The sequence below is a fragment of the Haliotis asinina genome, chromosome 14, assembly GCF_037392515.1.
Source record: "Haliotis asinina isolate JCU_RB_2024 chromosome 14, JCU_Hal_asi_v2, whole genome shotgun sequence".
NCBI lineage: Eukaryota > Metazoa > Mollusca > Gastropoda > Lepetellida > Haliotidae > Haliotis > Haliotis asinina.
In genome coordinates this window covers 55,474,217-55,489,294 of record NC_090293.1, presented here as the reverse complement: position 1 = coordinate 55,489,294, position 15,078 = coordinate 55,474,217, and the positions used below count along the sequence as shown (strand labels likewise).

At 42.9% G+C, this 15,078-nt stretch overlaps 1 protein-coding gene across 2 annotated transcripts in view; it reads right to left on the bottom strand.

The window, feature by feature from the left end:
* LOC137261173 (uncharacterized) overlaps positions 1-15,078 on the bottom strand; it is a 17,934-nt gene extending 2,856 nt beyond the window's left edge. The window contains exons 1-9 of one of the 2 annotated variants that reach the window (XM_067798880.1): positions 14,905-15,078; positions 11,324-11,477; positions 6,528-6,686; positions 5,763-6,185; positions 5,378-5,575; positions 4,319-4,495; positions 3,148-3,306; positions 2,649-2,995; positions 660-750 (exon numbers count right to left, since the gene is read on the bottom strand). In XM_067798880.1, coding sequence (XP_067654981.1) covers positions 660-750; positions 2,649-2,995; positions 3,148-3,306; positions 4,319-4,495; positions 5,378-5,575; positions 5,763-6,185; positions 6,528-6,686; positions 11,324-11,477 — 1,708 coding nt within the window. In that variant the 5' untranslated portion in view covers positions 14,905-15,078. Of the gene's footprint in view, positions 1-659; positions 751-2,648; positions 2,996-3,147; positions 3,331-4,318; positions 4,496-5,377; positions 5,576-5,762; positions 6,186-6,527; positions 6,687-11,323; positions 11,478-14,904 lie in introns of both variants that reach the window. The other variant, XM_067798879.1, reaches the window with a different exon arrangement.

The window sequence follows — 15,078 nt, the reverse complement described above, 5'->3', positions numbered from 1 at the left end:
TCTGACCGAAAAAAAGAGAATAATCCGTCCAAGTCAAATCATGAATAATTGTATATCTTTCTCTTGAAACATGAGGTTTGTGGTTTGCAGCTTTTCAAGCTAACGAAGACTGGACAATGGTCACTACATATAGGGTCAGTCACACCAGAAGAACATACATCATTATAGTTTGAGACAAAGATTAGATCAATTAATGTTCTAGAGTGTTTTCCGTGATCCTAGTAGGTTCAGATATAATTTGTGTAAGGCCGTAAGTTGCTTGTAAATACTCTATACGTTGTTTATGACAAGTGAGATAGTCAATATTAAAATCTCCTCCAACAATCATGTCTAAGTCCAAGTCTACTGCATTACCTACCGACATGTCAATTAAATCCCAATATGCACAAAGTACATGAACATCAGTTATACATATTACCTACAAGGATACAACCCCTCGTCCCCATAGCACATGGAGTACCTGCAACCCTACTTACAGTACCTCTCCCACTTTCTGTGTGACGTCTGGACACCAAGTCACTAGTTGTCTGTATTTATCGACACCCGGTAACCAGTTGTCTGTATGTATGGACACCTCTCAACTGATAGTCAGACGTGAATACTTTCAAAGGGTAAATGCAATGGAAAGTCTTTGTTAATAGTACTGCGGATATTACTACCTGTTGTGTTCTGCGAACTCCAAACCCCAGCGGCTAGCCCTTGCAACACCCCGCCCTGCAGTATATACTCCACCTCCTGCCATCCGCTAACCTGAAACACAACCACCGGAAACTTCATTTCACACGTCCTGCCATCCTCCACACTGTGAACCTCATTCAGCGCTGGACACATACATCACATCCTCCATACTGTGAACCACATTCAGCACTAGACACATACATTACATCCTCCATACTGTGAGCCACATTCAGCATTAGGCACATGCATCACATCCTCCACACTGTGAACCACATTCAGCACTAGACAATACATCACATCCTCCATACTGTGAGCCACATTCAGCATTAGACACATGCATCACATCCTCCACACTGTGAACCACATTCAGCACTAGACAATACATCACATCCTCCATACTGTGAGCCACATTCAGCACTAGACACATGCATCACATCCTCCACACTGTGAACCACATTCAGCACTAGACAATACATCACATCCTCCATACTGTGAGCCACATTCAGCATTAGACACATGCATCACATCCTCCACACTGTGAACCACATTCAGCACTAGACACATACATTACATCCTCCATACTGTGAGCCACATTCAGCATTAGGCACATGCATCACATCCTCCACACTGTGAACCACATTCAGCATTAGACACATGCATCACATCCTCCACACTGTGAACCACATTCAGCACTAGACAATACATCACATCCTCCACACTGTGAACCACATTCAGCACTAGACAATACATCACATCGTCCATTACTCTGAGACACATTCATCATCAGACACATATATGACACCGTCCATTACTCTGAGACACATTCATCATCAGACACATATATGACACCGTCCATTACTCTGAGACACATTCATCATAGACACATATATGACACCGTCCATTACTCTGAGACACATTCATCATCAGACACATATATGACACCGTCCATTACTCTGAGACACATTAAGCACTAGACACATTCATCAAGACACGTCCATTACTCTGAGAGACATTCAGACACACATCACGCCGTCCATTACACTGAGGCACAATTTGCTTCAGACGCATACGCATGCCATCATGTCATTACTTTGAGAGACATTCAGCATTGGACACATGCATCAAGCGGTCCATTACTCTGAGACACGTTTAGCAGTAAATAAATACATCACACCGTCCATTACTCTGAACCACACTGAGCACTAGAAACATACACCACATCCTCCATTACTCTGAGACTCATTCAGTACTGGACACATACATCACTCCGTGTATTACCTTGCAGCACATTCATCACTAGGCACATACATCACGCCGTCCATTACTCTGAAGCACATTCATCACTAGACACATACATCACACTGTCCATTACTCATTGAGACACATTGAGTACTACATACATATACTCCACTGTCCATTACTCTGAACTACATTCAGCCCAGGACATATTCCAGTGTCAATCAGGAACAGTCAACAGTAAATTTGTGTCACAGCTGCCTCACTATGAAATAGTCAACGCTGATAATATTGTATTACATCCTGCCCAGTTTATTGTTCACATACTGTCATACTCACTTCCTTCGTCATACTCACACAATGTGTCCTAGCCACATACTAACATCCACATACTCACATCCCAACCGTGTCACACTCACAAACTGTGCCATACTCACATGCTGTGTCATACTCACCTCCTGTGCAATATTAACATACTAACATCCTTGTCAGATTCAAATACCGACTCATACTCATATAATGAGTCATACTCAAATACTCAATACAAACATCCTGTGTCATACTCAAGTCTTCACTGCGTCATACTCGCATGCTGTGTCATAAACACATGAGTCCTAGCCATATCCAATCTGTGCTATAGTAAAATCCTATGTCATATCGACATGCTGTGTCATACTCACACAATGAGTCATACTTACATCCTGTCTCATACAATGATACTGTGTCATACTTACGGACTGTGGGAGAGTAAAGTTGACTGCAGGGCTGCTGTAGGTTTTACCAAAGAATTCAGTTGTGCTGTCGCTGTTGCTACCGATGTAGATGGATGGGCCTACACGACAGTCACCGTTACATACAAGAGCGTGCCGAGACTTAGGTCCCGCGACCTTGAACCTGAGTGTCACAACCAACGTTGACCCAAACCATGCGTTAGAAAACCGGTTGACCACAAGACGACTCTGGCCATCAAACACAGCACTTCCGTGAGTCACGGTAACTCCTTCGTTTGCAACGTGCACAGAATTCCCTGACATGTCGTCGGTGTTGTCGTCAAAAGGTAGATACATCTCAGGTCTACAAGCTGCTCTCAGTATATAACAAGCAAAATTATCAGTGAAAAACGTCATTCTTATTTGAAACAAACGACATTTCTCTAATAATGCAATCACGAACAGTAGCCCAGATATTTCTCAACGTTTCATTTGTTTCATAGAACAATGCGAAAATACAAACCTTTGTTATAGTTTTGTGGCGCAAGATAGGCACAGCCGCAGTTGCCCTTGCTGTACTCGGTGAAGAGTGGGCATCTGTGGCGTACCCATGTTCCTTGTGGCGTCCACTGCTCGAACACGTGCTTGTCTCCAGGTACTGGACGCAGGTCGCACGGGACGTCTGTGGTTTTAGCAGAAACTGTGCCTTATATAAAGTGACGTAAATAACATTGGAAATTACAACACAGTGTTACAATGCACTGAAGACACTAGAAGGCTGAAAACAGATTAGGTGATTCCAAATATCAACAGACTGGCCCAAATGTACAAACGCTATTGGTTGTGGTTTTGTTGTAGATGTCGAGCCATCCCGACATGTTCCATAGGTGAGAGTTATGGAGAAACGCCTTTTAACATAAAAGGGGTGCGGTGGGCGAGGAGGTTAAAGCCTTACGCTAGTGATCCAGCGAGGCGGAGGTATCAGGATCGAACCCAACTGTGAACGCTGGAGTCAACTTTGTGTGTAGACTCTATCCATGTTGTCGCAACCCCTAGTGTACAGTACATGACCCTGTGCACCTAAAAGAACCCCCGAATCCCAGATGGTGGCGACATGAATGCGTGCAAACGCCTAGTTGCGGGTACAGCAACGGACAGTTAACTTGGACAAAGTACTGTGACTATGTGTCTCAGTCCACCCGGCTATGAATGGGAACCTTGCTTTGAGGCAGCAAGAACTGTGTACTCCCAAGGGCGTCGGGATCGATAATACGATGTTCCGTTGACATTGACATCAAATGATAAAGGGAAATAATACCAGCGCCATGCGAAACAAGCACTAGCTGTGTGGATATGTGCACTGTATGAAACTCCCATCATCAAAAAAGTATTATGCTATAAAATACTTATAAATAGCACGAGTGCAGGCATAGTTCTACGGCAACGAGACGCAACGCCCCTGCACCAATTGTATAACGTTTTCATAAACTTCCTGGAAGTCTAGGTACCTTTGTCCGACCAGCAGCTTTCTTAGAACGACACCTGGGCCCCACAGTGATGTCAGCAGCAAGTTAGGCATCATCTGAATCTCACGTGGAAGTATCGTGATCCCCATACTTACAGGACGACGTGCACCCAAACTTTGACTTACAGCTCTAACTGAGCTATAATCAGCAATAACTACCTTAACATACCATGGATAGTTTTTTCCATTAGACAACTAACTGAGCAGGTCACATTCGTCTTGCATGACCCGGAAGTGATATCGTATGACTGGTACAGTGGGCAGCACTTGACAGTGGCACTTCCGGTAGTGCAGTCCCAGTAGTTGCGGCAATCGACAGACACCGCCCTGCCAGTAGAACATTCATCTGCAAACCAAAACAACAGCATAAATAACCCGGAAGAGAAATACAGACATACCCCTGGCCGAAATCTAAAGATGAAAAGTACGATATGGAACTCTAGACATTGGACGAGATTGTAAATCTGCTTGATCCCCAGTGAAGCTCCTACGTCATTAGCCGCCATTGTTCGAATCTGTTCGAGTAACACTTACAATTTCCCGGTGATTCCTCGCCACTAAACCACTCATGACTTCACGTCACTGAACCAAAACATGACACCCCCCTCCCCGTCACTATACCACCACATGACTCCTTATCACTAAAGCTCCACATGCCTCCTTATCACTAAACCTCCACATGACTCCTTATCACTAAACCTCCACATGACTCCTTATCACTAAACCTCCACATGTCTCCTTATCACGAAACCACCACATGACTCCTTATCACTAAACTACCACATGGCCCCTTATCACTAAACCTCCACATGACTCCTTATCACTAAACTACCACATGACCCCTTATCACTAAACCTCCACATGACTCCTTATCACTAAACTACCACATGACCCCTTATCACTAAACCACCACATGACTCCTTATCATTAAACTACCACATGACTATTTATCACTAAACCACCATATGACTCCTTATCACTATACCTCAACACGACTCCTTATCACTAAACCACCACATGACTCCTTATCATTAAACCACTACGTGACTACTCGTCACTAAACCTCCACATTACTCCTCGTCACTAAACCACCACATGGCTGCTTGTCACTAAATCACCACATGACTCCTCGTCACTAAACCCTTCATGACTCCTGGTTATTAAACCACCACATGATTCCTGCATACTAAGCGTCTTCATGACTCCATGTTACTGAGACTGCACCCACCCTGTACACATTGCACGTTTGCGGGGAAGTCGCACGTCAGGGCTGCCTGGTTCCAGTATAACCCCGGGGAGCACGACCTCTCCGAGGACAGGATGGAGACGTTGTTGTGGTAGCACTGATAGAATCGGGAACAATCTGTGGGATGAGGGGCGTAGCCAACCCCGTTTGTCATGACACACCCTTTACATATGTCCTCAGCTGGAAGAAGATATAGTGATATTTTGAAAGAAACATGAATGACCACTCGCATATACACAAACTACATCAACGATGTCGACAGTTTACCTGTAACGTTTATATATTGCATCAGCAACTGCAGCTGTGAGGAACACATTTTTCCTGTTACCACGCCAACCAACAACGATATGTTTGTATAATCACTTACTTGTTTTAACTCTGGGTGTTGTGTTTGAGGCAGAGGCCGGCAATGGTGTTGTAGCTGCTGTTGTAGTTTTGGTTATTTTTGGTGTGATCGTTGTTGATGTTGCTGCTGTTGTTATTGGTGAGTGTGATGTTGTCGTTGCTGTTGCTGGTGGTGGTGAGTGTGCTGCTGTTGTTAGGAATGAGTTAGACGTTGTCGTTGCTGTTGCTGGTGGTGAGTTTGCTGCTGTTGGTGTTGATAAGGAAGTCGAAGACACAGGTGTAGTTATTCTAACTGTGCTGGTGAATGATGAGGTCATTCTCGCAGAATTCGGTGCTGCAGTCGACGGTGTTGATGATGATGTAGCAACAGATCCTGTAGTTGATGGTGTTGTCGACTCCGTGGTTATTGGCGGATCGGTCAGACTCACGACATGTGAGTCGTTACCTAGAAACAAGTGAACATTTGTATCTTTATGTTTCGAGCTTTAAATATTTTTTCTGTTAGAAATATTCTTTGAAGGCTCCAGTGCCGTTCACCTTCTGCATTTAGCAAACGCTAACTAATGCATGACAATATCAGCTCCCTCTTCTATATATTTCATAGTGCACATTCAGTTCAGTTTTCACAATCATACTTAAGAGATGATCCGGCAACCACGGTTTCTAAGGGATTCCCATGTATCGCAGCTGGGCCTTTAGATGAGGGTCAGATACATGCTGCATGTCACGTGACGCTGGAATTAAAAGTTCATATGGGATCCATTAACTAACGCCCTGCTGTACCTACTGCTGCTAAGATCTGCAACGATTATCGTCCGCGACGAACGTGGCGTAGTAGTTGGATCTTCATTGAAAGGTGGGACGACAGGGATATCGACGGCTGAATCGGCACAGCCCTTATTGTCGTCATCGTCATCGTCATCGTCATCGTCATCATGGCAACCAGCTGTAACAAAGGGAAGAAACAAAAAAATTATAAATAATAAGTAAACCGTGCGTATTTGTACTGTGCGCATTTCAGACAGATATGCCTCATCAAGACGCTGCAAGTGGAAATGTGTACAGATAACAGTCAGAGGAAGTGTTCACTAAAGTTAGATGTGATTGTCAGGCTTGGAGAACACGTGTCTTCAGTTTTGAATTGAATTGCTCAAAGGTCGGACACAATCTCAACTTTAATGGAAATGAGTTCCGGAGGATAGGGGCAGTGCTAGAGATGGATCTAGAGCCAAATGTTTATACTCGACATTCTGGAACTTGGAGGATAGTGTTGTCCCTTGATCGGGGACATCTAGTCAAGAGTTCAAATAGATAGTCTTGACTGGTATTATGGAGGTATAGGTAGGTGATACAGAGAAACTTGGTCTCTATTCTAGCTTTTACTGGCAGGTACTCGAGGTCTCTAAGTACTTGTGTCATGTGTCTTGGTGTTCTTGTCATGGCATTTCGTAACACCTGCAGCTACGACAGCAGGTTCCCACTGATGCCCTAAAGCAAACTGTCACAGTAGTATAGTCTTGATGTTACCAGAACATGGGCAAGTACCTTTGCAACTTCTGTGGCTATTAAGTGACGGATGTTGCCGGTGGATCGGAGATGCAAGTAACATATTCGACTGATGTGGCTAACCTGTTTCTCCATGCAGACGTCTGAGTGCAGATATACTCCTAAATCTTTAAGGCGGTCACTGAGAACTATTTTCGTATCTGCTTTCAGAATGGATTAATCCTCTACTCTGACCAACGCTCGCTTAGTCGCCCGTTCTCACTAATGAGATGTCGTCAGCCATTTGTTCAAAATCCAACAAATATTGTGCCCAGTATTTGCGTTATTCACAAAGTCATATACCCGCCTTACCCATTAAACCCTGTTTCAGGTCTTCTGTCCTAATATTGGCACTGCAGGAAAAGTCAAAGCTGGCAAAACGATAAGTACGTTACTGCCGCCATGTCAGAGACGATTCGCTTTGGTTTCAGATTCAGTATTTCAAGAACAATATACTTATTACGCCGCAGTCACGTGAGAACAAGAGGCTGAGTCATCCAAATCAGTTATAGAGTGTTGGAACGTAGTCGCCAAAACTTGGATACATGCTTTATGTTTCTCTAGATGACCGTGTCGCAAGGTATCTCTCTGTCATTTTGGTGTAAAGTGAATTTATGCTTCCATGTTAATGTTTGGGCACGAAGTTATCGTCGAATAGCATCAGCCTAATTCATAAAACATTCATTTTGATAACTTAAACTAGTTACCACTATCACTACAGTAAAGGGTTCTGACTGCACGCATGGTAAAAGTTCAAAAGGGCTCTTGAGCCTCCTTGACCCCATTCCTGGCACAGCGTGGACAATCCGCCTGGCACTGTGTGGAAAATCCGCTTGGCACTGTGTGGAAAATCCGCCTGGCACTGTGTGGACAATCCGCTTGAAATCTTTACTTTATTTCCAGTGGCTACATAATATTTGCATATAAGGTGTATGATATTAACACTATTTGCTACGTTTACAACCAAGTGATGGAATCATAAGTGGAACATATTGCTTAAATTTGGACGGACTTTTGTTATGGAGCTGCTGCAGCTTATGAGACAGTCAGCGTATCTATAGTAACATCTGGATTAGTCCTGGGTCTTTGTGTTGTGAAAGAGCATAATTACATGGTAGCGTATGTACCGATATGCATTATACATACGTTATTCATTTGTCTCTTATCCCACGTGGGTAAAAGTAGAGAAGAAATTCAGAGAGAAAATCGATAAAGGCAGAACACAAAAGCACCCTCCTTCATGGGAAAGAACGATCGAAGGTACAGTCCTGCATCCTTTTGCCAAATTTATGATGATAAATGTTGAGTTTCTTTATGTGGGACTAAAACAGTAAAGGAAGAAAAGATAAAATATTGTATTCCTGAAGAAAAGGTTGCTGATGTGTTTTAATTGATGTTTTTGGTTAAAAAAGTGTTATTCTTCATGATGAAAATCTTCATTGAAACAATTGAAAGTTGGATTACATACGTTACTGTTTGTACTGCAGATAGTGACTGGTCATTTTCATGAGTTATATGTTCTTGCAACTGACTATCAATCAATAATTTTGTTACACATTTTTCAGTCTAATACGCCCACATGTTATCGGCAAATCTTGTTATCGAGTTTGATTTATGACTGCTTTTTAGCAATTTGTTGGCATTATTTAAAACAATTGTTAGTAAAACGATTAGAAGTCTGTTGACATACACGCTGTTAAATTGTTTAGGGATTAGGATTGGATTAGGGTTAGGTAAGCCTACCCGTGTTGTTATTTGTAAAAGGGTGCTTATAGAAGAAGTGATATGTTACAGACCACATGCCAAACTTTCTGTGTAAAATGTATTTACGCAGATGTTGTGTAGCTGATTTTGGACTTACGGCGCTTTCCCATGTGCACTTCATTAGTGAGAACGGGCGAGGTATCGATCGGCATCTTTTGTGCTTTGCTCCATTTAGTTTCAGCTTATTTGCTGTCAAACATGACTTAGTTGTTGCTGCACAATCAGCGCAGAAAAGACTCCTGACGGTTCTTGACTCTGTATTTGCCCATCACTTGCTTTTCGTCATTACATATATGGTGAAGAAGCGTGAAGTGTTGGTTGATGTTAGCCAGACTTGGCGTCTATAGCGTGAAAGGTATCAGACCTAAAACAGATCCTTGGGGAATACCAAGGTAAATCAAAGTAAATCTGATTTTTCATAGTTGATGATAAGTGCTTGTGTACGATCTTCCAGGTAGGGTGAAAAACACTTGTGGCAGTAACCACGGATGCCAGATTCAGCCAGAAGACGACTTCGTGGTTAATGGTATCAAATGCCGCTGACAGATGGGAATGACAACAACGTTTGCTGTCTGTAACTAGTGTAAAGCTACCAGCAAAGTGTACCTATAGACAACAACGTTTGCTGTCTGTAACTAGTGTAAAGCTACCAGCAAAGTGTACCTATAGACAACAACGTTTGCTGTCTGTAACTAGTGTAAAGCTACCAGCAAAGTGTACCTATAGACAACAACGTTTGCTGTCTGCAACTAGTGTTTGCCTTCCAGCAACGTGTACCTACAGACAACAACCTTTGCTGTTTATAACTAGTGTATGCCTACCAGCAAAGTGTACTTACAGGCAACAGCGTTTACTGTCTGCAACAAGTATAGATTCGGCATCGAGGACAGTGCCTTTGACTGGCTGGTATCCCATCTCTCTGGAAGATTCCAGTCAGTGCAAATCAGGGATAGTATCTCCAGTAAAGTTCCTCTTACATATGGCGTCCCTCAAGGCCCTGTGCTGGGACCGATTCTTTTTACAATTTACACAACCCCTCTTGGTGACATGGCATGAATGCATCATCTGTCATTCCACTTGTTCGCGACAACAATCAGCTTTATCTGGCATTTAAACCATCACAGAGTCTATCAGTCAAGACTGCTTTCACTCGCATGAAGCTATGAAGATATCAAGAGGTGGATGACCACAAACTTTCTCAAGTTGAAGAGTGAGAAGACTGAACTTGTCGTCATGTGTTCAAAGTCTATCAGAAGCACGTTAACCCTTCCAGACCTCATGATTGGAGAATGTCTCATTCCTCCAAGTGACAAAGCGCGCTACCTTGGTTTTATCTTCGACTCATCTCTGAGTGAAGAATCTCAAGTTTCAAAAGTCTGTAAAACAGCATTCTATAACATCAGAAACACCAGCCAAGTAAGACGATTCCTGAATGTAGACTGCTGCCGCTCTAGTCCAGTCCTGTGTGTTGTCCCACCTGGACTACTGCAATACATTGCTGTACGGTATCCCGAAGCGCCTTATCAGGGAGCTTCAGCGATTTCAAAATACAGTCGCCCGACTGGTGACCAAGACAAGAAAGGATCAGCACATTAGTCCAGTTTTAAAGAACTTACACTGGCTCAAGATCGCAGAGAGAATCAAGTACAAGATCCTCACACTAGTGTTCAAGGCGAGACATGGACTGGCACCACCCTATGTACAAGACCTGATAAATGAGTATGAGCCATCCAGCGCTCTCAGATCAAGAGGACATAATCTTCTCAGTGTTCCAAAAACCAGCAAAACACGCTGGCGACCGCAGCTTCTCCAGAGCAGCCCCTATTCCCTGGAACAGCCTTCCACAGGAGATCAGAGCCACCACAGAACTATCTACTTTTCAGTCGAAGTGATAACCCACCTTTTCGCCGAAACATATTGTTAATCTTTGTGCAGGCTCCAAAAGCGCTTCTGCGCAGTTCCTAAACTGGATACTAGCGCCACAGGCAACGTTTGCTGTCTGCAACTAGTATCTGCCTACCAGCAAAGTGTAGCTACATACAGACAATGTTTACTGTCTGCAACTAGTGTTTGCCTGCCAGCAAAGTGTACCTACGGACAACAACCTTTGTTGTCTGTAACTAGTGTCTGCCTACCAGCAAAATGTACCTAAATACAAACATCAGCGTTTACTGTCTGCAACTAGTATCTGCCTACCAGCAAAGTGTACCTACATACAGACAGTGGTGTTTGCTGTCTATAACTAGTGTCTGCCTACGACCAACGTGTACCTACAGACAACAACGTTGGTCTCCACCACCAGCACATTGGTCGGTTCACCTAGTTGACCTCCTACGCTGTTGATGACACTGGCAGTAGCGACGTTCCGGCTCTTGTGAAGCAGGAACAGACAGATACACCACAATGTCCACTCAAGGGGTACCATCATCTGCAACATTACGATGAATACTGTCATGGAAATATACACAACACCACACAAAATGGCTGTATTACCCAGTTTAATAACGTTAGGAAATATACGTTTCGTCCGGCATCCTAATGAACAACTGAAACCTACGTATCATCTGTCAGACTTACAAATGTTTGAAGCGGTGTTAAAATAGGCGAACACCCAACTCTGCCTTTACATGTGTTTCACAGGGGTGTTAATGTGGCCACTGTGTTCATGTGTTTTCTAGCATGTGTAACATATGTAGGACAAGCATTTCAATACCTTTGGAATCTCATATGGCCGTGAAATCTCGTATGAATTAGCGTGAAACCGGCAGATACCTGTGGAAGGAAGTGTTTGCCTTACCCGTAACAACGATGTCCAGTGTCTATGAAGGGATATAATGTGGGTATGAATGACATGTACTTCTATCTTAGCCCGTTTATAATGATACATACCGCGATCTTTCACAATAATCTCTCTGGCTATCAGATTGAGAGTACTTTTTTATACATAGCCGGCATTTCTGGTATTGTGTTTATACAGTAACATTCTTCGAACGCTCTCCTCATACGTCAGTCAGACACACTACCCCTTTCTCAGTTGATGTCTCAAACTATCCCTTTCCCTTTTGATGTCTCAAACAACCCCTTTCTCTGTTGATGTCTTAAACTACCCCTTTCTGTTTTGATGTCTCAAACTACCCCTTTCTCTGTTGATGTCTTAAACTACCCCTTTCTCAGTTGATTCTCAAACTACCCCTTTCTCTGTTGATGTCTCAAACTACCCCTTTCTCAGTTGATTCTCAAACTACCCCTTTCTCTGTTGATGTCTCAAACTACCCCTTTCTCAGTTGATGTCTCACACTACCCCTTTCTCTGTTGTTGTCTCAAACAACCCCTTTCTGTTTTGATGTCTCAAACTATCCCTTTCTCTGTTGATGTCTCACACTACCCCTTTCTCAGTTGATGACTCAAACTACCCCTTTCTCTGTTGATGTCTCAAACGACTCGAAGAATCCTGGTCAAGTGGAAAGGTCTTGAGACAATTCCCAACAATTCTGTAACTTTTCACATTGTACCTTAAATGGATAGAGCTTCCCTTTTGTGACATTTGTCTTAGTTTATTGATCGCCAGTTTAAACAGGACAATCAAGACGAATGTCACAAAGGGCACGGAATTCCAACATACCTATAGTATGCCCAGAGAGCTCACCCCCGTGCTATCCGATCATAATAGCTACACGATAAAAACGATGTTTATTTCAAGTCTCACCGGATATATAATTTAATACGGCTTTGTTTGTTGGGATAGCTAGGGACACTGGCGAGGGCAAAGGTGTTGAGTCCCATCTGCGATTCCAACCCACATCCTAAGAGGTGTGTACTTCAGCACAACACACTACGCTAGTGACCACCAGGCACGCGTACTTCAGCACAACACGTGACCTTGGTGACCTTATGACGCATGCACTTCACCACAACTTGAGCATGAATTGTGATCTAAGTGATCACAGTGTATATCTACTTGATAATGACCTGTGATCTCAGTCATCACAATGTATAGCTACTTGAGCATGACCTGTGATCTTAATGATCACAATATGTAGCTACTTGAGCATGACCTGTGATCTTAATGATCACAATATGTAGCTACTTGAGCATGACCTGTGATCTTAATGATCACAATATGTAGCTACTTGAGCATGACCTGTGATCTTGTTGATCACCAATCATGAGTATGTGTTGTCAGTGAACACATCACACGAGTACTCTGTTCGGTTTCATTGTTAACCTGGCCTAGACAGGCTATCACTCACTGTCACACCGACACACCTGCATGTGTGTAGTTGCTTACCAACACTCAGTACGTTTACTGTCAATCATCTATCATCAGTTCCTTGACATATCTCTCATATATATAGGTATCCAGATCAAATATTATGTATAGCACAGTGGCAGATACATATAGCCTGATTCGACTGTACCGATACTGCAGCAAAATGTTATTGAAATAAAGGTACTGTCATCGCAATACTATTTCAATATAGGTACATTCGTTTCGTTTCGTGCACTATTGATAATTTGACTGTCACTACAGAAATGGAACTTGTGTAGCACCTGGTGCAGACTGCACGTACACGCACGGATTCAGTGCCCCCGGCTGATGCCACCTTGTGATCACACTGTCTTGCACACATAAGGAAGTTTCACCTGGACAATAAACAGACAACACCTTGTCGTAAATACGGGAGATTGATTGCAGTAATATTGTAACAGCAAGAGAGTCTCATACATCAACATCCATTAGCAGTTGTGAAAACAATGCTAGAAACACAAACCCAACTTTCTACATTCCAGCTGACGCCCAGTTTCATCATACCTTACAGCACAATTTGTTTGTTGTGTGGGAAACATCAGTAACAGTATTGGGACACATCAGTAACAATACCGGGAAACACCAGTACCTCAGTAACAATATCTGAAAACTCAGGAACTCAGTAACAATATCGGGAAACTCAGTAACTCAGAAACAATTCTTTGAAGGGCATTTAGACGTGAAATACATAAGAATGAAGATTTTTATGGATATCAACTTCTTTATTATGAGAACACAACGTTTCGGAGTTACTGCTTACTCCTTCATCAGTAACAATATGGGAAACTCAGTAACTCAGTAACAATATTGAGAAACTCAATAACTCAGTAAAAAATCGGGAAACTCAGTAACTCAGTAACAATATTGGGAAACTCAGTAACTCAGTAACAATATGGGGAAACTCAGTAACTCAGACACAATATCGGGGAAACTCAGTAACAATATCGGGAAAGTAAGTAACTCAGAAACAATATCGTGGAAGTACCTTCATGACTTCATTGCAATCATGTATAATTGCATCAGCGTACAGTTGGTGTTGTGTTGTCCATAAGTGGCGTGACAATTTGTTCTCAGCAATTGGTGTCCACACATCACTTGTTTAATAAACCCCATAGATCTACAAATATGTTGACAGAACTATTTATGTCTACGAAGTTATATAGTACCATGCACTGTAGCGGAAACATCACTTTGCTATTGTCTGACAAGCAGGTTATGTGAATAGATGTGATCCTTTCATTCGTTTTATTCTCATGAAATCGATGCCAAAAGCCGGGCTTACGGGTCACAGTATGACGCGAGGGTGGTTTATGGATCCCTACTAAAACAAGCACTGATACGATACGTAAACCACCAGGTGTTACACACTCCAGTTTCTGGTTCCAAAGATCTGTCTGACAGTCAAGTTACAATGAAGAAAGGCTACAATCACCACCCTGCATTTGCAATTCTATGATACTGCGCATATCTTGTTTCGAGCTATATTCTGATGACGGTGAACACCGACACCAGCGATAAAACGTGTTGTGTTTCCAGAAACACTTACCTTTGTGCATCTATCAAACAGATCCTTCACAGGAGCACTGTGGGTACCCAATGACTATATAGGACCATTCTAGCCACGTAACAGTTACACTACTGACTCACACGGGCGGAGTTCGTCACGACATCGACCACGGTTCAGTGATCGCGAGATGGAAAGTCTAATTGTTGTGTACAT